Source organism: Etheostoma cragini, chromosome 3 (genome assembly GCF_013103735.1).
Source record: "Etheostoma cragini isolate CJK2018 chromosome 3, CSU_Ecrag_1.0, whole genome shotgun sequence".
NCBI classification, from domain to species: Eukaryota; Metazoa; Chordata; class Actinopteri; order Perciformes; family Percidae; genus Etheostoma; species Etheostoma cragini.
The window spans coordinates 22,076,480-22,103,586 of NC_048409.1; the positions used below are offsets into that span (position 1 = coordinate 22,076,480).

Below are 27,107 nucleotides of genomic sequence, written 5' to 3' on the forward strand. Positions count from 1 at the left end.
GGAGAGAAAGAAGGCTGGGAGAAAGGGAAAGGAGCAGAGGATGCAGTGAGAGAGGGAGAGGAGAGTGGGCACAGAGTCGTGAGGAAAGAAAAAAGAGCTGATGTGGGAGAGGAGAATATACAGTACAGGCTTGAAAACAAGAGGAACTCAATGCAAAACATCAATCTTTAACAATCTACATGGGATTGGGGTGGATAGAGGAGAGCAAACTGTCAGTTCAGAGGGATAAACAGATCCTTTCCTGTCCTTCATCATTCCTCTCTCTCATCAGGTATTTTAAAGTAACCCCTGATTTATATACGCAGACACTCTACATGGCTGTCAGTGTCTGAGCTCAGTTACTGATCAGCCTGAAAAGCCTCTGCAGTGCAGTTGTACGGACCGGAGCAGCGCCATGCAGAGCACTGCAGCTAAGAGGCAGACAAAAGAAACAAGCTCATAGAACTACGCCATATGTTCTATGCTAATGACAACATTTACACTGGAATTACTATTCAGGTAATTTTACTTTTAATCCCATTCCCTCAAAATAAAACTACTGTTCTACTGCTGCATACACGCAAACAATCTTGATCTAACATACAGTTATGCTTCAAGGACAATTCATTATTATGTCTCTATTACTTCTGTACATCATATTAAAACCAAGCTATGGTGATGGAAAAATCCTTTGCACCTCCAAATATGTAAAACTACTTTCTGTCTCCATCTGATAGACGGAACCTCAGCTAATAAAAATTATCACATTGCGACAAGAGCTAGACAATAAAGCTGATAAGCTTATTGATGATTAATCAATATCAGGGTGTATGCCAGCCGATAAGTTGACTAACAGGAAATTGCAGTACAGAAATGCTATAATAGGTGAGTAGTAATTCAGAAACTGTCACCATTAGTTTGCCCACTTTTTTTTTTTTACGTAATTAGTGAGAAATTTGCTAATCAATGTGCACTTGCAACTGCATCCTCATGAGAGGAGCGTGAGAGACGGCGTGATACGTTGATTAATCGATTTCTCAATCAACAGGAATTTCATCAGGAACTGTTCCGTTCATTGTTCATCAATATTTTTTTTAAGCAAAACAAGCCAAACATTTCGTTTTTCCAGCTTCTCAACTGTGAGGATTTCCTGCATTTCTTTTTTGTTTGCGACAATTAACATACCTTTGGGAAATCGTGACAGACATTTCTGTTAGAATTTTCAACATTCTATTGAACCCAGATACTGTAAATCCATAGATTGGGAAGCAAAATAGGCAGATTAATTAATGAGTTTAACAATTGTTAAATGAGATACGTTACTTGTGATACATAACATGAACTTAATTAACAATTGCCAGGAAGAAAATAGATTTCTTTTATAAAAACATGACTTATGGGTTACAACATGGCATTGTCATTTCTAGTTGTTGTCCAATTAACTTTTGAAGTAGTTAAAATCGGTACTCCAGACAGGCTTGTAGTAGATAACAAAGACACACAAGTCATAACCTTTTAAATTTATTTATTTATATATATTTATTTATTCATCTCAGTTTGGTTGATATCCTTTTTAATCACTGTTGTTGCACTTTAGTATTTTTGTACTCAACAGAAATCAACATAAAAACAAAACAAAAAAAAGGACAAAATGAACCAATAGAAAATTAAAATAAACTAAGAAACAGAAGTAGAGCAGAACTATCTTGCTGAGGAGGGAGGGCTGGGGTGACGAGAAAAGACAGGAGGGGAGGGATGAAAGAGTTAAGACAGAAAGAAAGTAGGGCAGAAAGGTCAGTCTGATTAGGCAGAAGATGTGTGTGAAGCAGCTCTCAATCATCTGTAGTGCTTTCCATTCGCTCGATCTGTCTCTTCCTGTGAGCCTCTGCTCTTTCCCTCCACCAACACAGATCTGAAACAACAGCTCTGGTCACAATATAAGACAAGGTGGCGCCTCTGGTTTTAATTTTAGAGTTTCTATGCTGGCACAGCACATGAAACAAGCAATGTCTTGAATCCAGCCATTTCCTCTATGACACATGCCAAGTAATTCCATTCTTTCTCTTCCAGATCTCACTTTTGATTTGGTGTAAACTGAAAGAAAAATAGGAGAAAAGATCGACAAGAGGAATGAATGAGCGCTATAGGGGAATCCTGAGATGGAATGGAAACAAGCTTTCTGCCCAATGAGACATTGACTGGGACGTTTGGGAAGAAAGAAGACAGTTAATTTCATGAATCCAACCTACTTCACTGTTAACTTCTGTATGCACTCTGTCTGGTTTCAGAGATTTTGATTTACCGCTAAAGCTGATCCCATCTGCTCTGAAGGGGAGCGAATGTTGGTAAACAGGAAGTGACATGGTGCAAATGGAGAGCGCAGGCACTGCATGACACCATCTACAGGTCTCAAGATGTACGTAACATATGAAAAGTCAACCAAGTATTGTGAAATTCGGTCAGCACAAATACATACAAGTGGAGCTTTTTCTTTGCACCACAGTCTCTTGCTGGCCCAGTATAGACTCAGGGGTATTGTGTATTACAGGATAAATAGACATCAAACAATACATTTAAAAAATAAAATAAAAATGAAGGGTGGTTCGATCTTCTGTCGTGGTCCCTAGTGTGCTGTAGCCTCCATCTGGCTGTGCTTGAGCCCAACTCAGCTTAGGGTACATGCCTTGATAGATATGTTTAAGATGGGCACACCCTGCCCCCGATCTGGCCACAATCGTGTATTCCTCTGCTGTATAAGGCCATTTCAAGCTATTCCTTCCTATGGTCACCTCCTGAAATGTATCCTTTTTCATGGTTTGGAGGTGTGTCCAGGTGTATCCAACTACAGCAAGATCCATTGACTGTTCATGAAACACAGCCATCGTCTCCTCCACTCTGACATCCAGGCTTGGGAAGGGCAAAGCTGATAAAAGAGTTAAAGAAAACAAAAAAGGGGAAGAGGGGTCGAGTAATAGTAGTTGTAGTTTCCTCCTTCGTCGGCATAGTATCAAGCTTAGCCTAAGTGTCCCTAAAATGTCATCAAATCAGAAGCTGATGTAGTATAACATGGGTGGGAGGATCACAGCAGATAGGTAGGGCAGCGAGAAAGAGAAGTGGGTTTGTCCGTCTCCACACATTTGGGAAGGTTAAGGATGATATGTCAGCTATATTACAAGTTATTCCCTCGTTCTTGTGTCTCTTTTTATTTTATTTTTAGAGAAGCAAGTCTCTGTAGCACCCGAACCAACCCAGACAAAGACAAAGCCTGACCCTGTATAGCCTGCCACAACTACCCTGTTAACAAAAAGCAGGCCTAACAACAAGAATGACAGTCACAACATCAATTGAAATGAAACTTTAAAAAGCAACAAAATAATTACTCTCCTCTTATTCAAGTGTCTTGATATAATAATATTTTAACAAATAAGAACAATCTCTTTTTACGAGACAGATAGAAAGCCCTGCCTGTTTTCTCTCTGTCCTCTTTTGGCTAGAAATCTCAAGATTCATAAAACAAAGAAACGAAAGGAAAACATTTTGAAGACATCCAAAAATACAAATGATAAACAATACCAATATAAAAAAGCTCCCCGACATCTAAAAACAAAAAAGATGATACAGAAATTGCAATAGCGTTCTATACATGGCATAACTGTAGAAGGAAAGGAGCAAATGTCTGTTAAAACTACCCACAATGCAATTCACCGTCACTGACATGGGATAGGAGGAAGAAGGAACCCAAGGTGGGGAACACTAGGGCTGGAGGCGGAGAGAGTGGATTTGAAAAGCAGAGTAACAGCATGACGAAGCGAGGAACTGCGAAAGAGGGGACAGACGGAGAGAGGATAGCTTTAACCGAAAGTGCAGAATTACTTAAGTAATCAAAGAACAATGTTTTCTTCCTTGCAACACAGAACTGTTTTTCCTTTAATAATAACAATAATAATAATAATAATATCCATTATAATAAAACCTCTTTTAAAGAAAACAGTTATAACAATAAAAGTAACAATATTGACCATAATGCCCTGCATGGACATTAGCCGTAAAAATGAATTTTAAAAGAAAATGAATGCTAGAACAAGAAAGAAAAATAAACACAATGAGAGAGCTGTTTGTCCTGTGCGATGTCACTGAGCTCCATCTTTGGAGAGAAAACACTTGCCACCCCCCCATGAAGGGGCCACCGCTGATGAGATTCCAAGCCGCTCCGGAATGATTTGCTGCAGGACAGCAAGAAAGGGGAGAGATGGAGGAGCAGACTGAACCTCGAAGACACCTTTTTCCTCTGCTCACTTCTTGATCTCAGTCATGCACACACTCACACACATACACCTTATGTAAATACTTTGGGTTTGTGGCAGCATTGTGTGTGTTTATTTGTGTTGTTGGACTCTATGTTCCTGCAACTATGACTGTATCAATGCGTTGGCCAAAGAGGCACATAATGAAGTATGCCAACAATTAAAAGAAGACGAAAGGTGAAAGGGGAGGATTAGGTCAGGGCATGAGGTGGGCGTGAGGGAACAGGTTTGCAAGGGGGAGGGGGAGGGGGAGAGGGGGGTTGAGTCAAAAGAGGGAGGAGTGTGACCCCAATCTACCCATGATGGGAGGTGAAAGGAGGAGACAACATGCGACAATGAATGCTGGATGTCTGTGCAGAAAATGCTGGCACATTGAACTTTGAATCCCAAGTCCCCACCTGTGACACCAACCCCTCTCATGTCTACACCCACCCGCACTCTCCCTCTCTTGCACAAAATGCCCTCCCAAAGACAGATGGAGACAGACATATGGACGTAGAGCCCCCCTCCCCCCGTTTGGGCAGAGAACGGTGGTTTGGCGTGATGCTGCTCAACTCAAGTCAACACAACTCAGGATGGCTGATATGGACCGCTGTACACAGGATACACCCCTCCTTTAAAGGAGACAAAGGGAAAGAAGAAACAATTAATATTTGGAATCATCTTGCCGCCACTTGTACTCCTTTTCAATCCTTAGATTATTAATAGGGAAGGATTCCTTTTTTATAGACCAAGATCTTGACTTTGTTTTGATAGGTCTGGACTTTGTTTTGCGAGATATCGAGTTTTATTTGCAAGATCTTGCAATTCCAACAAACATAAGATACTAGCTAGTGTGTGTAGCATCTCCTTGGTTGTCTAAATAAATTAATCGTTTATTTTTATACGCATGTAAACAATCATGAACAATGAAAACAAAATGTTACCGCAAGTTCATAAGTTCTCCACCTAGCTAGCTAGAAGGGCAGCACAATTAATTGAATTTTAATCACAATCACGATTTTGACTTCCCACAATCAAATTTGCGTGATCGAGCAATGTTTTTTTTAAAATGCGTCATTTTATAGAACGTTTTTTTTTTTTTTTGCAAAGCCAATCTACCGCTCCGTAAACCTCTGTCTGATCATGAGCCAGACAGCACAGCTCAGTTTCTAGATGTGGACAGTCACAGAGTAACGTGAGGAAAATTCAACAGATAGCAGTCGGTCATTCGTCGGTCTCAAGGTTTACCCGTTTACCAGTAAACGCAACATTTTGTCTAGTCTGTGTAGATAACTGTAGTAACTATGCTGTTTATTTCAGATAGTTAATTTTCTTCTACATGTGTTGCAGCTGTATGTCTATACAATATACAACTTCATTGTTGCTACAATAACACAAATTATCACTATTGACATCAACGGTCAACGACAATGTTGGCCAAGGTAAGCCTTATTGTTTGTTGGATTTGCGAGAAATTGCAAATAAAACTCGATATCTCGCAAAACAAAGTCCAGATCTTGCAAAGTGTTTGCCCCCAGTACATGTCTTTTTTTCTTGTTAAAAGAAATGACATCCGGGGCTCTGTAAGTAAACATTAAAGGCAAGGTAAAGAGTACTTACTACGTGGCAATTTTATAAACTATTATAATGAGTTCCACAAAGTAATTTATGGGGTGCCAGAAGGAACCTGTAATCCTGCTCATTTAAAATTAAAGAGGTGATACAGCTTGGGGCCACACAATGGCCTTAACAATATGGTAAAAGATTTGCAATGCAACTGTCAAATGCATTTATAGCTATTTAAATGCCTCCTGGACAGAAATACCTTTACTCTCTGTTCGTTTGTGTGTGTGTGTGTGTGTGTGTGTGTGTGTGTGTGTGTGTGTGTGTGTGTGTTTGTGTTTGTGTTTGTGTTTGTGTTTGTCTTTGTGTGTGTGTGTGTGTGTGTGTGTGTGTGTTTGTGTGCATGCGTGCGTGCGTGCGTACCTGTGCTAGACCCCGGCCTGCTCCATGCTGTACTGCAGGTCAGGGGGCTTGTAGCTGAGCAGCATGTCACTGGTGCAGGAAGATGGGTAGCAGGCTGCTGCATGGAGCTCCTCTTCAACATCACACACTGCACAAAAAACACTCATATTTTACTGATAAGGACAAGCATATCTAAAAGAGTATTTTCAGCTAGGTGAATGCATGTCTCCTACTGACCCAATTCTTCCCGCTGGTGCAGCTGCTGGCTTCCTGTCAGTGACGTCTGGCTGAGAATGTCCGACATGCGAGCGGAACTCAGCGCCTTCCCGGCCAACAGGCTCATCCCCGACATGGGCTCTGCCTGATCCTGGACAGGAAGTACAACAACAACAAAAATTACTGATACACAATGAGTGGCTTTTAGCAGCTCTTATGAGTTATAAAGAGTCTTTGTTTGCAATTAATAAACTTGTGGCTCCTAACGATAACAAAAACAATGTCAACGCGAAAGTTGTTATTATATAAAATTATTATATTATTTTGCACATTACATTTAGCAAGTAAACTCTTGCATCTTGTGTATAATAATTTCGGGAAATGTCAGGTGGTTTCAATGTTAAATTTGTTTTTGTTGTTTTTTCAGTTAAAGGTTCAATAAATGCAACATCTAGTAATTGAGATTTAGGATTTTTCCCATAATCGAGCAGCCCTAGATTATAGTCTGTCAATGCCCCCAAAAACATCTAAACAAATAGGACTTTAAGGTTCATTCAGTCATGCAGACATTTGCTTTTTGCATCTCTCCAGCACTGCACTGGCAAGCAAGATGAGCTGATATGTTACACTCTCCAAAATAAACCCAGCCAATACAAATGTGATATTGTTCCTGCAGTCCCCGCAAAGTTTCATACTCGTAGTAGATCAAAATATAGTAGATTGAATCCCATTTGTATTTTATATGCCACAGGCTTATCAACAGCTAATAGCAAAGTGTGATCAGCATGGTCTGTAGAAACTAGCGGCAAAGTTTCACTCACATAGGCATCGTCACAGGTCTGGATGGTGTGGTGGCGCTGTAGCTGTCCACGTGACCTACAGGCGTCACCCTGGGGACCTCGCGAATAGCCCACACCATTAAGATCAGGCACCTCCATGGCCTGCCCTTGGGGCCTGCACTCCACATGCTCAGATTCTAATAAAAAAAAATAAAAAAAAGCACATGTTGACACTGAATAAAAGAAGTAAACAAAAAGTCAGTCAGTAAAGACAGATACTGTAAATGTCTGTAGCCAGTTTTATAACCGCTGTGTAAACAGGTCTTACCTCTAGTTGCTGGAGCATTCCTTATGAAGGCACCATGCCTGTGTGTAGGGGAGGTGTAGGGCGGGGTGCCTCCTCGGGGAGGCCCCAGGAGCTCAAGACCTTCTCCTGCCTCGGCCAGCAAGCCTTCGTGTGGGTGGTGATAGCTAGCGGGAGCCTCATCCTCCTCCATGCTTTCTGAGTGAGGTAAGCTGGGGCAAGGTGTCTGGGACGGGTGCTGCTGTGGCTGGACCTCTGGTGGTCGAATCTGGAGAAGGTGGTGGTGGTGATGGTGGTAGTGTTGGCCTCCAGAGGCACCCTGCGGTGTTGGTGGCTCTAAGCTGTCACTCTGGCTCATCTGGTGGAGAAGCAGCATCTCTCCATACTCTTGGGGTGCACCGCTGGGTGGTGGAGGGGTTGCTTGGCACGGTCGGGGGCTCTGCCTCTTCAGTAGGGCGGCCAGGTCTGGGGGCGGCAGCCTGGGGTCGGTGTGGCCCGTTAAGGAGTGGCGGGGGGACAGAAGGCCCTGCAGGGTGGGAGTGACGTGCTGTTGGGGAGGGCGGTAGTCCAAAGGAGTCGGCGAGAGCAGGGCCTGCTGTAGTGTAGAGGGGTTGCCATAGCTGCTGGTCCCTATCACCCCGCTCTGGTAATCCTCCAGGCCCGGGACATTGAGGGAAGCTCCCTGCAGGTAGTGGCTGTAGGAGCCGACCACTCCTGAGGTGCCCCGGGAGGTGGCGTCGCCAGAGAAGAGGTGGGGATTGAACTGAGCCTGGTCATAGCCCGATGTGAAGCGGCCAAGGCTGCGACTAGATAGGAGGGAATGAAGAAGATAATTAGCTACTTATTGTCTGACATCAACACGGTCCCAAACCTTTACACACAAATAGTGCAAATAGGGATGTATTTGCTTTTAGCTTTCAACAATCTACAGGTGTTGATTAAATCACTGCACGCAGACGACATGGCAAACACATCTCAAGTCCAGGTTCAAGTATTCACTGAGAGATGCAAAAACATTTCTCTTAGTTCTCTTAGTGAAGACAGCCCTGGTTACGGAGGACTGTTTATGGGAAGATGATATCAGGGATCACAGGACCACTAATCTCCTACTTCAACTAACCCCAACAAATACTTCTAAAACACTTACATCCAATCACTCACCCAGCTACACTGAGGTGGAGAATTGTTGAGGATGTCATCTCAGCAAAGGCGATGGGGGATTTACATTTATTTTTTTTAAACTGTTAACAAATAATGTTCTCAAAGTCTGTGATCTCACACACAAGATCTCTGGCCTGTGCAACTGTTATACTTTCTAAGTTTCAAAATACATGACAGAAATGTTAAACACCAACAAACAATGAGAAACAAACAATGATGGACATAAAATGACAGCAAATAGCATGAAGGTGTCTGTACTAAAAAAAAAAAAAAAAACCCGAAGAAGACAGAAACAGTCCATTGTTATTGTTGGCGGGTTTTGGCCGGCATCAGGGGACGTGGTGACATGATGGGTGGGGTCACCTGTGCGTCTCGGCGTTGTCTGCGCTAAGCTGCTTCCCCAGGACTCTGTGCCCTGGTGTGGACAAAAAGCCGCCCTGTCTCTGCGCTACACCTCCCAGCTCCACTTCCTGAACCTGAATGGTCACCTGTACAAACAGTCAATGTTAATTTTCATTATTGATCAAAGTATCACCTTTAGACCGTCATCATCAGAGAATATATTTTAAAACAATACATGTAACCATCAGCAGTGAGACAATTAGATTGTCTCTTAGCAGTCACCTGCTGTTGTTGAGGTACACCCTGTGCCAATGGGCGAGTAGATGCTGCTTGTTGAGGCAGGCCTGTGGGAGCCGGGCTGCCACTCTGGCCCTGATAGAGTGCTGGAGACCCGTGCTGGTACTGCACTGTTGATGGACCTCCTAGGAGAGGAGGAGTCATGAGGGAAAAATCTATTGCCAAATTTACTAAAATATGGCATCATCATAAGAGTTTTCTTTCACCCAACAAAATGCTCTAGCAATGAGAGCAGACTTTTACAAAAGAAGGAAAAATTAAGTCTTCCCCAACGGAAAGTTAAACCTGAGCAAGTTCAAAGTCTTGCATCAATGTTATTTATTATATTAATATAAATTGTAAATTTGTAATACTACTTTTCAATAAATTGTTTGCATTGGTCCTGACTGGCACCATAACTAATGGCACTGTTCCAATGAGTAAATACGATTAGTTGTTATCTAAACACAGTAATCACCAGGTTCATCATCAGGTTATTGTGATTTTGATGACCGCCATGTTTACTCACCTGCTGCCCCTGGTCACAGTTGAAAAAACATTTTCATTGAGTCAGCATAAACTAGACCTTCTGGTACTTCATTCATAACACAATGTCAAGAATGAAGGTATGTCAGATGACAGTGTTTGTGTACAGACGACAAAAGCCAGTAAGTAATTAAGAGTAATTACACTCCCAGCTAGTCTGAAACCAAGTGTCCATTTAAAAACACAAATATGTCAACCGTCAAATAACCATTAATAACAAATATAAGAGAAAATGTGTCATCAATGTATAAAATCTGTCAGAAGAGTATGATGAGTGGAAGAAGATCTATCCATTTTTAGCCGCTACATCTAAACTTTAACTAACTACAGTCAAAAGTAAGAAATACTTTAAACACTCTAGCTAAAGTATTACTAACCATGCCCTTGCATTATGCCTGCTGAGCCAGGCGGAGGGCTCTGGTTGGGCTGTCTGAAGAGGTGGTTGCTGGGATGTGTTGGCGGAGGGCTGGAGGGCTGGATACGCAACCTGAGGGAGGACAGAACAAAGTAGGAGAAGAGAGAAACGACAATGATGTAACACTTCAGTCGATAGCACTGCACCACAGTTTTGAGATTCATTGTTTACCGTTCAATAGCTGATTAGTAGTGTGTGTGTCTGTGTGTGTGTGTGTTGTCACCTCTGAAGCTGGTGGGTTAGATGACTGGGCTGGTTCTCTCCATGGCCTAAAGACAGACTCTGCAGGTAAAAAGAAATTAATTCTGACTCAAGCGTACACTTTGCACTAACCTTGATCCAAGACTATACATCTGCCCATTGCACATACTATACATTTCTAAGCATTCTGTACTAAACACATTTGGCCTGCTTTCTCTCATACTAAACAGCTATTTTTCATGAAAATATTTGTTTCTGTATTTATTGTTTATTTCTTATTAATGTTCATTAAGTCTGTTTGTGTATATATGCAACATATTACCAAGGCAAGTTCCACATGGGGTAACTACTGCTGCAATAAACTCCTTTCTGATTCTGAAGCTTTAGCAATGGAGGATGCATTTCCAAAAGAAATGAATCAATTTGAGGAGACACGTGAGGCCACAATGCAGGATATCCGAGCCTCAGGTGAAAGCTTACAAGCTTACAAAGCTTTCATCTATTCTTTATAGATACCTGCGTAGTTCAACATAATGCATGCATGATGTACAAGTTGCCGTAAGCTAAGTGCTAATTTGTCAGCTTCAACTACCTGGATTTGCTGGTGGAGGATTTGTTGCTCTTGCTGGTAGAGGATATGCTGTTGCTGGGTGTGCTCCAGGAATCGCTCATCCTGCTGGGCAGCATACATTTTCTGGAGCTGCTCACACTCCTATTGGGAACACAGAAATGGTTGCCAAATATTACATTTACAAGCCAACACGGGAGTAATTTCAACTGATGGTAATGTGTTAAATCTAGAAAAGTAGTTAACACTTGGGGAAAAAAAGGGTTCCAACAAAGTCTGCCATTTAGTCTTTCCCAGCTCACTAGGAATAGCTAATGAATAAATAACTAAATCTACTGCATGTCATTCTTGTCTTGCCAAAGTCAAAAATAGCAACAGTAATTATTCCCTTTATTAACAGCAAGTGGCAATATGTAACCTTTGTTATATTTGTCAGAAATCCCCATCTTGCTAGCAGTAATAACTGCAGTAAACCTTTGCACTTACCAGCTATATCAAAACCGTTTCTACTTAAATTCTGTTTTGTGATCAATTAGCCCAGGGTGTTTAGTGTTTAAAGGCAACCTTTTCATATACTTTACATCTTCTGGTGGAAGTGTTATTATCTGGCTGACTGTTATTGTAACGCTAGTCGAAACAACACAGGTGCACTCATACAATTTAATCATTTAGTTAACAAAACCAATTGTTCTGCAAAAAGCAAAAAGCATTTTTTCCCAGAGAATGCAAGTGAGATGTTACAATCTATTGTCTCAAAGCTCTTTGTCCAAACTCATGAAAACAACATGCTTGTATGACCAGCTACAACATGTAGGATGTACTGTGAGGTCATGTAATCTCCCCTGCACTTATTTACTCACTTTATGTCATTAGAGGCGCATTGGGTCATGTGTGTGTGTGTGTGTGTGTGTGTGTGTGTGTGTGTGTGTGTGTGTGTGTGTGTGTGTGTGTGTGTGTGAGAACTTCTTCTCTGCCCATTTTAACTCTCTTAACACTTGCAATGATAATCCCAGCACGTCAGTGCATGCCTAAAATGAAGCCCTGACTGTGAACACAGGGGTTGTAATCCCATTGCAGTGTCATTGTGAACGATGTGGTTTCTCAAGCAGCTTGGGGTTTTCTCAGGTGAAAGACTCTGGTAAAATTTAGGAAAGACACACTGCTCAGATTGGTTCACCTAGTTTACACTTTGGACATCAAGTGACATCTGGATTAAATGGTCACACAAAATTTTTGCTGTATCTGTAGACCTTTTTAATCAGGATCATCAGACACTTGCCCTTATTTGAAGGAAAAAACCTGTATGGGTGGTAGTGTTCGGACTCAAAAGGACAAATCTCTTTCATTTTACAATGTATTTTAAGTGTTCTGACAAATATGTAAATTTGTAAAATAAAATCAAACAAAACTGCACAATTTCTCAACATATCTTACAGTTTTCCCTACATGGTGACTGCTGAAGCAAGATATGTTTTGTATATGATAATATTTTCCAACTGAAAAATAGCAAACATTTTCTAATTGTCATTTTCCTTTCCTTCTTGACCTGTTGGCCACCATTTCTATCAAAACTTCCAAAAGCTAGGGCCCTGCTCTGTAGCTATTTTGTAGCTTGGTCTCACCAAAAACGTAATCATACATACTATTCAGTGACCATTGCCCTAATATCTTTATCTTCAGTCCCCAGGTCTGACCATCATATCCTGTCCAATTTCGCTACTTTTAAAGTCTATCCTGGTCTTTTGTGAGCCATTGCTGGACAATGGAATTTCCTCCTTTAATGACCCTGTTTTACCTCTCACTTTGTTGACCCCTGCTCTAATCTTAGCGTAGCGTCACCATGGATAAGATGCTAAGGATGCTAGGACATCAAAAGCGCCAGGAGCAAAATCTGATAAATAATGATACTAAACACTATAGATTTATTTGAAATCCATCACCAATAGATTCTGCCTTAATCATGACTGTTCTGCACTGAAATGGTAGCTGAGACCAGAAGAGGCAGAATGCGACAGTCAGCCAATGGTCAACCAACTGCAAACAGTACGTCACTGTTTGCAAGAGCCAAGCAGCCTTCCTTGTTATGACCATTTGAAAATGCAAGGAGGTTAGGGCCGATATCAGACCAGAGGGGAATTTCTGAAATCTTAGAGTCATTGGTACTGATCAATAACCCTATTGATCCTCAACAGAAATTATGCCTCATTTTCTCCTCCAGACACTGAGGAAAAAATAACTCAATCTTTTCCTAAAGCTAGGTAAGCAAGAAAAAAAGCAGATGATATTAATAGATATTAAGTAGGGTGATAAACCTGTTTGAGTTGTTTAATGAGGCTGCTGTTCTCTAGATGAGCCTTGAAGGCCTGGATGGTGGCTGCGCCATCAGAAAACCGTCTGACAGGTGAGAAGCGCTCCATGGGGAGATGAAGGGTGTTACAGTCCTTATAGCTGGATCTGAGAAGGGGACCACAGGGAGCAGACACAAACGTGTGTACACAAATGCACACGCACCGACACACGCACGCAAATCCACAGCATGACAGGTGACACAAACACATTGACACACAGATTCAGTCATACAGACACAGAAACAGACACATGAGAAGCTTGAGCTCTATAAAGCTGCACAAAATATTTCAAGTTACAAGTATCTGAAAGTAATACATTCAGTGTTGAAAGACATTAGGAGCCCAAAATTCAAAAACTCATACATCAAAAATAATCATCCTTTAAAAGATGTCATCCTTCTTGTCAATCATGACAGGAGGATGGAGGGAACTTTGAAGAGGAATTGTGCATAACTGGATGCAACTCCAAAGTATTTGGAAGCTTGTCCAAATATGTTTGAGAGTTGGACAGTGACTACATTTCATGTCACTTGTGAACCCTTTGCAAATTGTCTCAGAAGTCATTGCACATTATTAGCAATCAATGAGACTAAATCTTTCTGGGTAATAAATGCCACAGCTGACAATCATTTAAAGATAAGTTACATTATAAACATACTATTTTTAATGGAAGTTTATCTAAGGGCAACACTGCCAATATTGGATAATTAAAAATTTTTATTGAGGATTTTTAGGAAAAATGAGCTCTTTCCTAAGCACTACAAAGTGTTCTATATTTCAAAAGACTTTCTAATAATCTGTGTTGGAGTAAGATGGTACTTTTGGGGGACAACAGCTAGAATTGAACAACATAAAAACACAAAAATATGACTGCTCATATAAGAACAATCTGCTAAATCTGAACCGATCACATATCCTTACCAACTTTTGGGAAAGGAAAAAGTTATTTTGAATCATGGCTTACTGGTGAGATAGATATATATATATATATATGACATGTGCCAACGCTCAACCTCAAACATCACTTCTGACAAAATACCCTTTGTTTATGGAAGATGCATAACCTTCATCTGGTAAGAGTTCATCCTCACCAATGTTTATTTGAGATCAGCTGTGTGTGCTAGTGAGTGTTTGTGGGTTTGAGAAAGAGAGAGAAAAAGAGTAAGGCTTCATATGCCCCTCAATAATTGTGAGTCTGTGTTTGTGCATATACGGCTCGGAGCGGGCGTGTCCCCTCACCGGGTGTGTGTGTCGGGGGCCCAGCCCCCCCTCTGCCGGGGGCCCTGGGGCCGCTGCGACTCTGCCGAGGGCTCGCCATGCGTTGTGCTCGTGAGCACGTGCGTCGTGTGCCGCTTGGAGCGGTTCGCCAGGTACCTGGGCCGCAGGGAGGGGGGAGGACGGGGGTGAGGGTGGGAGACAGGAAGCAGCGCTGGTCAGCTCTCTGTCCTCATTGGCTAATGGAGACGGGGGAAAGGCCCCGCCCCTTCCCACTTCTGCCAATGGGTGCCATCATTCATACCATCTTAGCCAATCAGAAAAACATAAAATAAAATTATACCATAGATGGATGTTAGAGCTTATGGGTATCCCACAACCACCCAATTTAAGAATTGGACTGGATGCTTTTTTTTTTTTTTATTACTGGTTTTGCAAGCTTTAGAGTTAGCAAAGCTGTGTGAGAAAGAGCGAGGAAGACCAGAGAATAATTTGGCACTTACAAATAAAAGCGATAAAGAAGCTCTTGGCGAGAGTTTGAAAGATAGATGGATTTGGTGGCAGATTAAGTTTGGAACTGTGGTAGAAGGCTGTTGCGCAATGGAGAAAGGAGACGAGATGGGGTAAGCACCACAGCAGAGTGGCCACCTCACGTGGCAAAAAGAGCAGCCGAGGGGCACTCCCTCCCAGCGACCCAGGACACCAGCGAAGTCTACAGAAGATGCTGTCTGAAGAGGACCAGCTGGTAAACCCTAACCTGGACTTCCAACAACAACCAATCACAACTACATACACTACACATGTGCCTATCCTGGCTTGATTTAATCTCCTTCTATGTCAAAGCTCTTATTTTGGACAATTTATCTGACTTCTTGCATAAATATTATTTACCTCAACTGTGTGGTTCTATTGATGTTGGGTAAGCCCAGTGTTTTTGCTTTTTTGTATTCAACCAAAAAGTTGTTAAATTAACACATTCCTCCTCCTCAAAAATCTGCAGACTAAGGTTTTGCTACAAGAAACTACCTGGATGTAACTAGCTTGTTGTATTAGTGGCTTAAAAGATTTCATCACATAATAATACAAAATGTATCAAACATGATGCATTCAAATAATTAATATTAAGCTAGCCAAATTCTTATTTCAAAAGTCATTCATAACCCACCGACCTGTTGTCACAGGTTACGGGCCCTCCAGAGTATCCAGTTTAGACAGCACCCCTGTAAAGTACACCCTTTCACCAAAACCTGTCATCGGGGGTTACCTCTGTACTGCCTCTTGGTCTGGCTCTCCGTCTGAACCCTCCTCATCCACCGGAGCTACTGCAGGGATAGGGTGCTAAGAGAGGCAAAGAGTTTATCAGTCAACACAACTTAAGTGTATATGAGGGGAGAATATGCAAATTGCACACAGAAATCCAGATCCTCACCGGGCTTGTAACAAGTGGTGAGGGCCCCCGGGGCCTCTTGAGGAGCTGAGCGTGTAGCTGAATGTTGGCCCCACCGTCGGAAGCTCTTCGACCAAGAGGCCCCATGCCGTTAAGCAGCTGCAGGGTGGGTGGCTGCAGCAACGACTGCTCCTGGTGTATCAGCAGACATTGAAATTCAGATTGGGTAATAGTTAGACCCTCCATAACCAGGTTTCTGCAAATTAACTGATGACTTCCAGAAGTGTTCTAACACTAATTAAAACCCCACAATGTAACCCAACTGACTGTACCTTGTATTCCAGCTGCTGTGTGGGTTGCAAGCTCTGTGTGGGCATGAGAGTGTGCATTTGGCCCATAATGTGGGCCAGTGGGGGGAATGGAGGCTGGGGCACTGCACCGCGAGGGAAACCTGGTGGCATTTTCTGGAGGTCCTCCTGCATCTCTGTTCTGTGTTGGAAGTTAAGGTGATTAGTTTTGATAAGGGTCAGAACATATGACACATGAAGGGGCATGTACGTGTAAAGCTGATTTAACCCAGCCCAAGCGGCAGGTGGAAATGTGACTTATTTAGGAGGTTGATTCAGAACGGAGTAGCATGAAGCAGGATAACGGCTGTAGATACACACTTCTACATGCAGAACACTATTGAAGACATAGATTTTCAAAGACAATTCTTGCTTCTTGTTTCCCACAACTTTTTGTAAATACACCTTTTAAAACCTGAATGACAACATCACAGAGCGGGCTGATGCAAAGCCGACGGCATAGAGGATGGAGTGTGTTGGCCTCATCTCAATACCATTAATGTTATGCGCTAGGTTAGCCTTCACAAGCACAGGTAGGCTTAGCGTTGTAACACAATGTTTTGTGCTAGAACCTAGCTCATTTATTACTTAAAGTCTTCTTTGGGATATATTATTTAAATGCACACTCTACAATCCCTGTCCACTGATTTAGTTATTAAGCTATGAAACGCTAGCAACTATTATTTTTGATTGCTTTTAAACTTGACACTACAACCTGACTTGCTCAGTAGCAGCAGGAACACAACATCTACCATCTTTTGACACACACAAGCCTTAAATTAATGTAATTTGAATGCAGTACTCTACCCAAAACTCAGGTAATATAAATAAACATTTGACTCTTAATCTAGAGAAAAAAATTGGATGTCCAGAAAAGATACAAATGTACTTCAACTAAATAAATAGTTGGTGAAAATATAAATGCAAAGAAATGATGGGTGATGAATTTTTTTTTTTAGAGTTATCATCTGAAATTACAGATAAGTCATCTGACATTTTGGAAGAAAAAAAATACTACTTGTGATATGTAACAATACAGAAACATTACTTAGAGTAGGTGTGTTACCTTTGGTCTGGTACTCCCACAGTGTGCCGCCTCATTGAAAGGTAGCGAGCCATGGCCTCAGGAGATGGTTCCTCCCCTTCATCACTGTCCAGAGCCATGCTGCCATCCGGCTAAACAATAAATATAAACATATTTGTATTAGTAATGCCTTTTGTATGTTGCATGTTTGTGTCCACTTATGGCCTTTATGACTTATGTGTTAAAAGATCATATAGATTTTTAATTTATTTCAATTCTAATATATGCCCTTCAAAGACAACTTGTTTTCTATTAAATTCCCTGCTGAAATGCAGTGATCTGTTTTACAGCATTTATGAGTCAGCTTTGAGGCTGTGTGTGTGTGTGTATGTATGTGTGTCTAGGTGTGTCCAATCATAGCATTTGAGATCAATCATACGCTACACAACAGTAGTAAACCGCAAATACTGGACAGCCAGTTATTACGAATATGCAAATTCTCAAGACTGGATGCTGTTTTATGTTGAGTGATGTATGCTACTAAGAAGTGGTGGAAAAATGATTTGCTAGGCTACAAGAGAACAATTTTTAAACCAACTCTAAGTTAGAAGCAGTTAGGGTAAGAGCCTTTCAACTCCATAAACTAAAGTTGTTCTCGATCCTAGCTTCATTTTAACAAATATTATGACTACTGGCCACGCACTGCCAGGGTGACGCAATTATGTGGGCGGCCTCCTCAACTTACCTCAACAATCTGGTTCTCTGGGTTGATAAGCTGGACATGGGGAACGGTCATGCTAACAGGATTACCCTGTGGATCTGTCTGCTTGGCACACACACAGACCGACAAACACACAGACCGACACACACACAGAATTATTTTCATTTCAAATTTGCAGATGTGGCTTGAAGCAACCAACTAAGTGGACAAACACGATGACGACTGTAAGTTGGAACAGTTGTGAAAAAGAAAACATTCCAAAGGCACCTTCCGCAAAACTACTCTTCTTCAAGCTTTCACAAATAGCTGCTATTTTGAGGACAATGAAAAAGAATGGATTGTATTGTATGGACAGATGCAAATACGATTGTTCAGAAAACTAGGATGGGTTTTGACCCGCTGGCTCTAGAAACTATGAAAACTTGGCATAGAATAGGCCAAACTCTCCAAACTACTATCAACATGAGTAAAAATTGACACATGTAGGCTGCAAAGCCATTATCTCATCATACTAACACCAGTGGACAATTAATTACCTGTACAGTGTTGATGGGATAGGTAATCGAGCGTGGTGTGGGCGGGGCAACACGCAGGGTCTTGTGTTTCTTTAGGCGGTCCGCCAGCAAACTATAGATGGCACTGTAGTGATCGTATGCATCGCTTTGTAGGGACTAGAGAGGAAAAGGCAGGATAAGTATACATTTCTGAGATAACTTAACAAAAGGCAGCGCTGAGAATTTACTCATGTCCAACCTGAAGTGTGCGCTCTCGATCGAGGCCCATCTCACACATGGCTATCAGCACCTGCTCATTGATGAGCTCTGTCTCTCTCTCCGTTTTCACCTGCTCACACTCCGCTATCAACTGGAAAGGAGAAGAGATGGGGGGTCAAAGTAATATACCATAGCCTTTCCCTTCACAGTTTGAGCACCTACTCCATTTTAAAAATCAAGTTAAAGGAATAGTTTGACATTTTAGGAAATATGCCATTTGCTTTCTGGTGGTGAGATGAACTATTTCTTGGCTGGGAAGCTTTGCCAGGCAACCAGCAGAGACTTCAGGTAACTGCTCAGAATTAAGACAAGTCTTTTTAACATAACGTAAAATGGTAAGTGTGGGCGGTATATTACTTACAACTGAACATTTAGCCCACTTTGTAAAAATTACTGGGATATACAGTACTGGTCATAAATGTGGACGCGCTTTAGAATGAAAAAGTGTGTTGAAACTTGTGACTGGTACTGTATATCATGTATCAACATTTTTGGTCCGTATTGCCCGGCCCTAGGCGGTAGTTGGTAAAAATCATTTGCATTTGGAAAATGGTCATTACGAGACCCTTCCCTCAGTGAAGATATTGACTTCTGAATACTTCTAGAAGTGTCTCACCCTGTCAAAGTCGGGGTCCGGATCTCCTAGTCTCATCCACTTGTTCTTACAGATCTGCTCCATGCTCAACCGTCTGCTGGGGTCCAGCACTAACATGTGTCTGATCAAGTACTCACAGTCTGCAATAACAAACAAGCATACATGAGTAATGTAAACCAAGGCAACCTGACTGTTTAGAAAACATGCAAAGGGAAAGTAAAAATTACAATCAATAACAAGCAATATGTTTTTACTATTATCGTGGTACTTCTGTTTTTTGATCCAGGAAGACTATTTTTGATACGGAAAGCATACTGTACGTAGTCTGTAGTTTTTTTGACTTGAAATTATGTTGTACTCAAAATCTTTGCATATCAGTTTACTCAATATTTCCCGGTAGTGAGTTTATTAGTGATGTCAGTAGACCTTTTATTGGTTAACCGCTGAGAATATTTTTGAATCATTAAGAATTTTGGTATATAGGTACATTTTTTGCCTACACAGCCGCACTCCGCTAATAGCTGGTCAATTCTAACAATAAACTGGCAGAAATCCTGCACTTAAACCAACTGCTGGAGAGCTTATTCTTGTGATTTTTGTTTTGCTTTTTTTATATTTTAAATTAACTGGTTTGCAACTGGTTAATAGGTTTCGGGCTATCAAAAGTGAAATTAACTGAAACTGACATCACTAATTTCAATTAACACCTCGGTCTAACACTCGCCCACCCACCAGAGCGTTTTCTATCTACGGCTAATTTGTCACAAAAGTCTGAAACTGCCTAAGCGCAGTCTATCAACGCTCTGTTCTTTTTGAAAGCACACTTCCAGAAGAAAAAGGACCAGGTGAGAATGCATTGTAAACTAAAAGACATTTTTTCAATTTAGTTTTACATCGGCCTATGACCCTGTCTTTATGCAGTGCACAGTTTTACATTTCCGTGGGTCATTTTCTTTCATTTAGTTGAACTTGTTTGTTCTTCAAAGGAGAAAAATGCCTGCCCTGGCCTAGTAAAGAAATATTTTGGTTAACTTTGAGTGATTATTCCCGTTTGCAGCCGCATACAAATCTCAACAGCCACACAATGGATTTTGTTTAATTGAATGGTCGTCTTTTCCCGGGACCCGATTCATAGAATTTTCTGGGGAAATTTGAAACCCTAAACAGCAGCACACGCGCATGCAAAAGATTGCAATTTTTTTTTTAAATCACGGTGTAGACAAACGCACCTGGCTTTTAAAGCTAATGGGAGATACCTTGATACTTTTTTCCAAAATGAAAACTTTCTCACTGTCTCAATTGGAATCAAATAAACTCAACCTGACCAAAACCACTGTTAAAAGGTAATCAGTGATTTTTCTCTCCCATTAGGGGTACTATGGGACAAAGTTTTTGTGAGTGGTTCATGCTGTTTGTATTATTCACAAGGACGCATGTTTATTTGACCTCAAGGATATACCATGCGTTTGTTTACAAGTTCCAAATGGCTCCTTTAACAGCCACATTCCAAGCCAACAGTGGTAAGTGCTTGACATTAAAGATATTGATTTGTAGTGGAGTATCACTTTGGAATTTGCTTGGCCCTAAAGCTAACAACATCCTGCACACAGGTATGGTCTGGAGGAGGAAGTAAAGAGACATAGGTAAGCGTGAGAGCTGACTAGAGTCCTACCTGTGGACATGAAGAAAGGAATGCGGAACTTGCCACTGAGGACACGTGCCCGCAAATTTTGAAGAGTGCTGCCATCAAAAGGCAGGGCACCGCACACCAAAACGTATAACACCACACCCAAGCTCTATAGAGAGAAATGACAGCAAGAATCAAATCATCAATCATTATATAAGCAGTTTCTGTATCTTGGGGGAAAAAGTCATTTGACAGGGTTTGGGGGGAGGGGCAGTATGTGGTTGCAGTTAATGAGAAACATTGATGGGGTGATGAGTCATGTAATCAGGTCATGTGACTTTTGCCAACATTCCAAACATTTGAATCAAAATCCAAAATGGCAGCATTTGTGATTGTTATATATTTCATGATTATTATAATATAGAGGGATTCTGTTTTAGATATGTTAGTTTATATGGTCTTGTGGATATTTTCAAAATTACCTCTTCACAACTTGTATAATCAGCCGTTGGATGCCTGTTTCCTAGAGGATACATTGCCCACATGAAACAGGGCTGATCACTCACGGATGTACTTATGTTTTCAGGCCTGTTCTCTACATATATTCAGTAAGATAAAAGGTGGGATTTATTAATAACTTTTTATTTTACTCTTATATGTGAATTATTGATATACTCGGCAGTGTACACTTTTTCAGGGGATTTCTGTCAGCAGTTTCTACAGTACAAGAAGGAGAGAGGTGAAGTCTGTAGTTCATCTGATTCAGAGGAGGGAACCAGTGAGGAAGTGGAGAAAGATAAGCTAAAACTGTTGAATCTACATCCTAAATGGGCAATTCATCTTGGGAGATAACGTTTTTTTTTCTAATGTATGGAAAATATGAAAAACACGTAGCTACTTAATTGTTTACAAGTGTTTGTTTTAAAGTCGGCATATGAACTATAAAAAAAGGATGCAACTTAAAAAGTAAACCCTAAATTGGCAATGTATCTCAGGAGATACAGAGCGTAAGTTAGAAAACTAAAGGTAATATTTTGAAAAATAAAACACAAACTTTGTCATTAGTCTAGATACATTAAAAGATAGCGATGCATTTTCCATCATATTTATATAAGTTTGTCACTAAAAGGGTTAAAAGGGACTTATAAAGCAATTAAAGTAATTATTTTAAGTTATTAATAAACCCAGAGCGCTACGGACGATGGAAGAAATGTGGAACTATATTTTAAGACAAAACCTCTTTTAAGACAGGGCCTCTCATTCATTCGGGATTCTTTTTAACAAATAAGCTACAACTTGTGCCGTAGCACAACAGGGTCTTATGAATACCTAAAAGTCTACTCACCCATATATCTACTTTAGGTCCGTCATACTCCTTGCCCTCAAAGAGTTCTGGTGCGGCATAGGGAGGACTGCCGCACCATGTCTTCAACAGCTGTCCTCGTGAAAACAGGTTACTGAAGCCAAAATCTGACAGGGGGAGAGGATGGGGTTTATTCAGTCGTATCAATTTACTTGACAGAATAAATTTAATCAAACCTAGAAAATGCTCCAAAAGCACATGTTGACACTTGCCTACGCCTACTCACCATGACAGCTCAAAACCACTAAATTAGGTTTCCCACCCATACATTCTAAAGTACAAACTCACACACCTGCGATTTTGATGTTGAGGTTGTGGTCCAGCAGCAGATTCTCAGCCTTCAGGTCTCTGTGGACAATGTTGCGGCAGTGACAGAAATGGACTGCTGCCACAATCTGTTTGAACTTTTTCCTGGCGTCCTTTTCTGCCATACGGCCATGGGCTACCAGGTGGTCTACACACACACAGACAAAATACACAGTTTAGAAATTAAATGGTACTCAGTTGATAATTTCCTGTCCTGTGACCACGTGGTCTAACTAGCAAATGCACCTGTGCCCATGGGTGTGCTGGTCTTATAGGCAGGTGTGTTCAGGTAAATTCTTGGCGTATTGCTGTCTTTCGGCCGCAGAAAGTGATTGTGACATTGACCAGTGATGGGAATAACGGCGTTATGAAAAGCGGGATTACTAACGGCGCTACTTTTTCAGTAACGGGTAATCTAATTGACTCTTCCCATCTTGATAACGCCGTTAGCGTTACTGCTGAAAAAGTTGAAGCTGTTTTCATTCATCAGACCAACTACATCTCTGAGCCGAGAGACAAAGACATTTTTCTTCCTTGATAAGTGGGCAGTGCACGAGACAAGCGCATTAATGTTGAATATTGGAAAAATTGGAATGGTTTCAAAAATTTGAAAATTTGAAACCTAAACAGCAGCACAGGCGCATGCAAAAGATTGCAAATTTTAAAAAAATCACGGTGTACGCAAATTCCGGACAAACGCACCTGGCTTTTAAAGGTAATGGGAGATACTCTTATTGGTTTATTGCATGGTACGCCCAAAACACACCAATGAAAAAAGTACAACATGCAGTGCAAACAAACAAATTGTGATGGACAAAAATTATATATACAGTATATATTATTTTGTCTTTACCAAAATTCTAATTACATTTTTAATTGGCAGATTTCACAGGCCAGGAGTTTTAAAAAAAATGTTAAAGAAAATTATTTTTAAAATTTTATTGATTTTTGACACAAGTCAAAAATCAAAAGAATACAAACAAACTGTAAAGCAGAGGGACAGACAATGAGGAAGACTATCTACATCAAGGCAACAGTGGGGATAATCCTTACCAAATATCTCTCCACCGCTAGCGTACTCTGTTACCAGATAGATCATCCTCTCAGTCTCCATAACCTAAAGACATAAACAAATGTTAACAACCAGGACCTACAGACCCTCTGAAAGGCCAAAATCGAATGATGGGCGGTTCACCCGTTACATAACAGAATCAGTAGGCATTTCCTTAGTGTAGGGGTCAATGTGTGTGTGTGTGTGTGTGTGTGTGTGTGTGTGTGTGTGTGTGTGTGTGTGTGTGTTTCAACATATTATGCTTTGTGGCAAAGTGATTAGATTATGTTTAAGCAGATGAGAGCTGTTTCAGACAAGATGCTGTAGAAGGTTGCTTGTGACGGGCTGATTTGGTGTTACAATCCCCATACAGTTGGAACAGTTTGGGTGACTCTCTTTTTCCAACTTCTACCACTAAGTCTACCCAGAGCCACGTTTTTAGGTGTACTAGGCAGATCCACAGATGTATAACATGTATAACAATATAATGTGGAAAAAAACTCAGCTTTGCCTGGATAAAAATATAGATAAATACACGCATATAGGTACATTTTGGAATTTAAGTAAAAAAAATGTCTGAAATTTTTAACACTTTGGTACATTTAACCCAACAAAACACTGGCGGATAGCATCAGATCCTGCTTGACCAACTCCGTTCTTTCGGAATGTGTCGGTTCATTTCTTTAGGGTCGCAGGTGTAAGATGTGAGCAACGTGTGTTATCAGCTCTGTGAGTGAGTGTGAATGTCTACCTGATAGAGGCGGATTATGTGGGGGTGCTTCAGCAACTTCATGATTTGCACCTCTCTGAAGATCTTTTTCAGGTTTTCATCATCCAGCTGGGTTTTATCCACTATTTTTATAGCCACCTGAAGACAGAGAAAAGAAAGGGATGGAGGAAGAGATAAGTATGAATGAGGAGAGGGAGAGAGGGTGAAGTGGGCGAGATAAAGAAGGAAACAGTGAGGAAGGAGGAAATATGGTTGACAGAAAGAGAAAGAAAGTGATGCGAGTGAAAGAGAGTGAGGAGACAAAACAAGGAATAATTTATGTTAATCCATGTACTTTGTTTAGCAGCTCTTGAGTGTTCAAATTACAGACAGTTCCTTCACACAATAATCATTGAAGAGCAAAGTGCCAAGAATATAACCAGCAAAAGAACTAAGAGGAGGGTGTGAGTATCAATGTAGCATGACCTGGCACTGCTCTGTTAACAAACATGCAAAGACAAATAATTATCTCACACCAACTGAGTAATATAATAATAATAATAATAATAATAATAATAATAGATACTACGTTGAGATACTGGCATTTCTTAAGATGATGAGTGGCGAACTGAGCGTCATACACAGTGCTTTGTCTGGATTACAACTTGTTTGGGTAACCTGACATGAGCCATGACCTTCGACTGCAAGCGCTCCTACATAACAGGCTGAGTCCTCTACAATGGCTCCGACAGTGTGGACGGTGATGGTGTGTGAAAGGAGCTTTGCTCTGCCACTTAGGAATGGGTAGACGACTTTAATGACTTTATCTAAGCTAATGAAGCTGCTCCAAAACATATCTTCTTCCAAAAATAGATGAGTGAGTACAGTATAGTAAGTATGTGTGGAAAAAAATGAACAGCATGTGTCCAGCACGCACGCACACACGCACGTTAAATTCTGTTAAATGCCATCCTGAGCACTCCCTTTTCTGATAACAGACATGAAGAAGGCCATCTGAAGCCTAAAAAGAGTAACTTCCTGATGCAGACAGGAAAAGGGAGAGCGAAGAGGGGGCTTATGGGAGGGCACAGAACCACATCTAACAGTGGCAATAATCCAGATCAGTGTGTGTCTTTGTGTAGCTTCCCTTGAAGGGCATTGTCAATTTAAAAAAAAAATGTGTATTGGTAGTCTTCCCTAACATGAACAAATTTACAAAGACTATAAAACTTTTAAAAAAATATTGTGATGCATCCTGAAGGTTTCGTTATTATTAAATAGTGGAGTGGCACCCAGCCTTAAGAAGCTTTTAACCCACTTAATACAATTACCCTTGTATTTTTTATAATAGCATAGCGCTGCTGAAATCTTAAAATAAAAAAAATAAAAAAATCTGATATTAAGACTCTGAACATTAGCAAAAACAGAGATAAACTAGAAGGGCAGTCAGAGAGGGCAGACCTCTGCCAAGGCTTGCCCTTGCTCACAATGTTAACGCAGTGTGAATTACCTAAGTCAAAAACTCATTTTTCCGATTATTCCAACATCTCATAAAAGCCGCACAAAACGCTCCCCTCCAGATTGCAATGGGTTCTTCCTTGGCCCGTACTAATCGAGCCCGTAGATTTTCCGTAATCTTGCTGACCAAAAAACAGACAAACCAGATCTAAAACTTGGCAGAGGTAATGAAGTAATATTTAAACAACTCTTCCCATGTATGTGGATATTTATGCGTCTGTTTGGAATATGTAACTATATGGTTTTTCATGCTCTAGGAATCTATTCTTGGCATTGGCAGTCATCCAGTTTTGTCAATTGCTCTGCTCCGGATTTTATGAAGGGTAACAGGTGAAGTGAAGATAACATTGTCAGGACAATGCACCTACCAAGTAGCCTAGAGGCTAGTAAGACTGAGATTACAGAGCGTTTATTAGGAGTTTATAATCAAACTAATGTCACAGTAAGACTTGAAGGGGACAAATGTCCTTCTTCCTTTTTATTTTTTTTTTTTAATGCTACACAATCTAACCAACCATAAGGTCGGAATCATCTTCACGTGCACATGCGCAGCCCTACGATGAAAAACACCTTGTGCAAGCTTTGATGCCCACAGTAATACGATGTGAAAATGGCCAAGGCCGGGTTTAACTGTAATTCTCTCTCAGAGAGAGAGTGAGAGAGTGAGAGTGAGAGTGAGAGAGAGAGAGAGAGAGAGAGAGAAAATGAGCTCAGAGCAGACCGGTTTAAATCAGAGAAGATGAGAATTGAACAGTAAAGTTGTGGTAGTAAATGTAAAGTATAGGTCTCCGTTTGTCTACTAATAAATGCTGTAGCTCCTCAAGACCAAAGTAAAGTTCATGTGTCTTGCTTGAAATACAATTCAACAGTAACAAATACAACAGCCTCAGAAACCATTCAAATAAATATAACCACTAAAAAGAAATAGAATCAAATGTCAGAATCGGTTAAAACAAAAACATAATACAAACCTTTAAGGTAGAATTACTTGCAGTGGTGGAATGTAACTACGTACAGTGGGTACGGAAAGTATTCAGACCCCTTTAAATTTTTCACTCTTTGTTTCATTGCAGCCATTTTCCAAA

At 40.9% G+C, this 27,107-nt stretch overlaps 1 protein-coding gene and 2 long non-coding RNA genes across 4 annotated transcripts in view; 2 read left to right on the forward strand and 1 right to left on the reverse strand.

The window, feature by feature from the left end:
• Positions 1-5,955, forward strand: part of LOC117942606 — a 10,687-nt gene extending 4,732 nt beyond the window's left edge. Inside the window, exon 3 of the long non-coding RNA XR_004656159.1 lies at positions 5,854-5,955. This is a non-coding gene — a long non-coding RNA (uncharacterized LOC117942606). The remainder of the gene's footprint in view (positions 1-5,853) is intronic.
• sik3 (SIK family kinase 3) overlaps positions 3,179-27,107 on the reverse strand; it is a 37,495-nt gene continuing 13,566 nt past the window's right edge. Inside the window, exons 2-26 of one of the 2 annotated variants that reach the window (XM_034868104.1) lie at positions 24,547-24,663; positions 23,798-23,861; positions 22,731-22,892; positions 22,421-22,545; positions 21,121-21,244; positions 19,470-19,588; positions 18,834-18,944; positions 18,617-18,751; positions 18,105-18,182; positions 17,402-17,511; positions 16,321-16,477; positions 16,031-16,180; positions 15,866-15,939; positions 14,626-14,760; positions 13,351-13,492; positions 11,063-11,182; positions 10,493-10,551; positions 10,232-10,341; positions 9,315-9,454; positions 9,054-9,178; positions 7,554-8,335; positions 7,268-7,422; positions 6,468-6,597; positions 6,252-6,378; positions 3,179-4,897 (exon numbers count right to left, since the gene is read on the reverse strand). In XM_034868104.1, coding sequence (XP_034723995.1) covers positions 6,257-6,378; positions 6,468-6,597; positions 7,268-7,422; positions 7,554-8,335; positions 9,054-9,178; positions 9,315-9,454; positions 10,232-10,341; positions 10,493-10,551; positions 11,063-11,182; positions 13,351-13,492; positions 14,626-14,760; positions 15,866-15,939; positions 16,031-16,180; positions 16,321-16,477; positions 17,402-17,511; positions 18,105-18,182; positions 18,617-18,751; positions 18,834-18,944; positions 19,470-19,588; positions 21,121-21,244; positions 22,421-22,545; positions 22,731-22,892; positions 23,798-23,861; positions 24,547-24,663 — 3,546 coding nt within the window. In that variant the 3' untranslated portion in view covers positions 3,179-4,897; positions 6,252-6,256. The remainder of the gene's footprint in view (positions 4,898-6,251; positions 6,379-6,467; positions 6,598-7,267; positions 7,423-7,553; positions 8,336-9,053; positions 9,179-9,314; positions 9,455-10,231; positions 10,342-10,492; positions 10,552-11,062; positions 11,183-13,350; positions 13,493-14,625; positions 14,761-15,865; positions 15,940-16,030; positions 16,181-16,320; positions 16,478-17,401; positions 17,512-18,104; positions 18,183-18,616; positions 18,752-18,833; positions 18,945-19,469; positions 19,589-21,120; positions 21,245-22,420; positions 22,546-22,730; positions 22,893-23,797; positions 23,862-24,546; positions 24,664-27,107) is intronic. The other variant, XM_034868105.1, reaches the window with a different exon arrangement.
• The window catches only part of LOC117942605, a 16,334-nt gene continuing 3,608 nt past the window's right edge, over positions 14,382-27,107 (forward strand). Inside the window, exons 1-2 of the long non-coding RNA XR_004656158.1 lie at positions 14,382-14,515; positions 21,808-21,814. This is a non-coding gene — a long non-coding RNA (uncharacterized LOC117942605). The remainder of the gene's footprint in view (positions 14,516-21,807; positions 21,815-27,107) is intronic.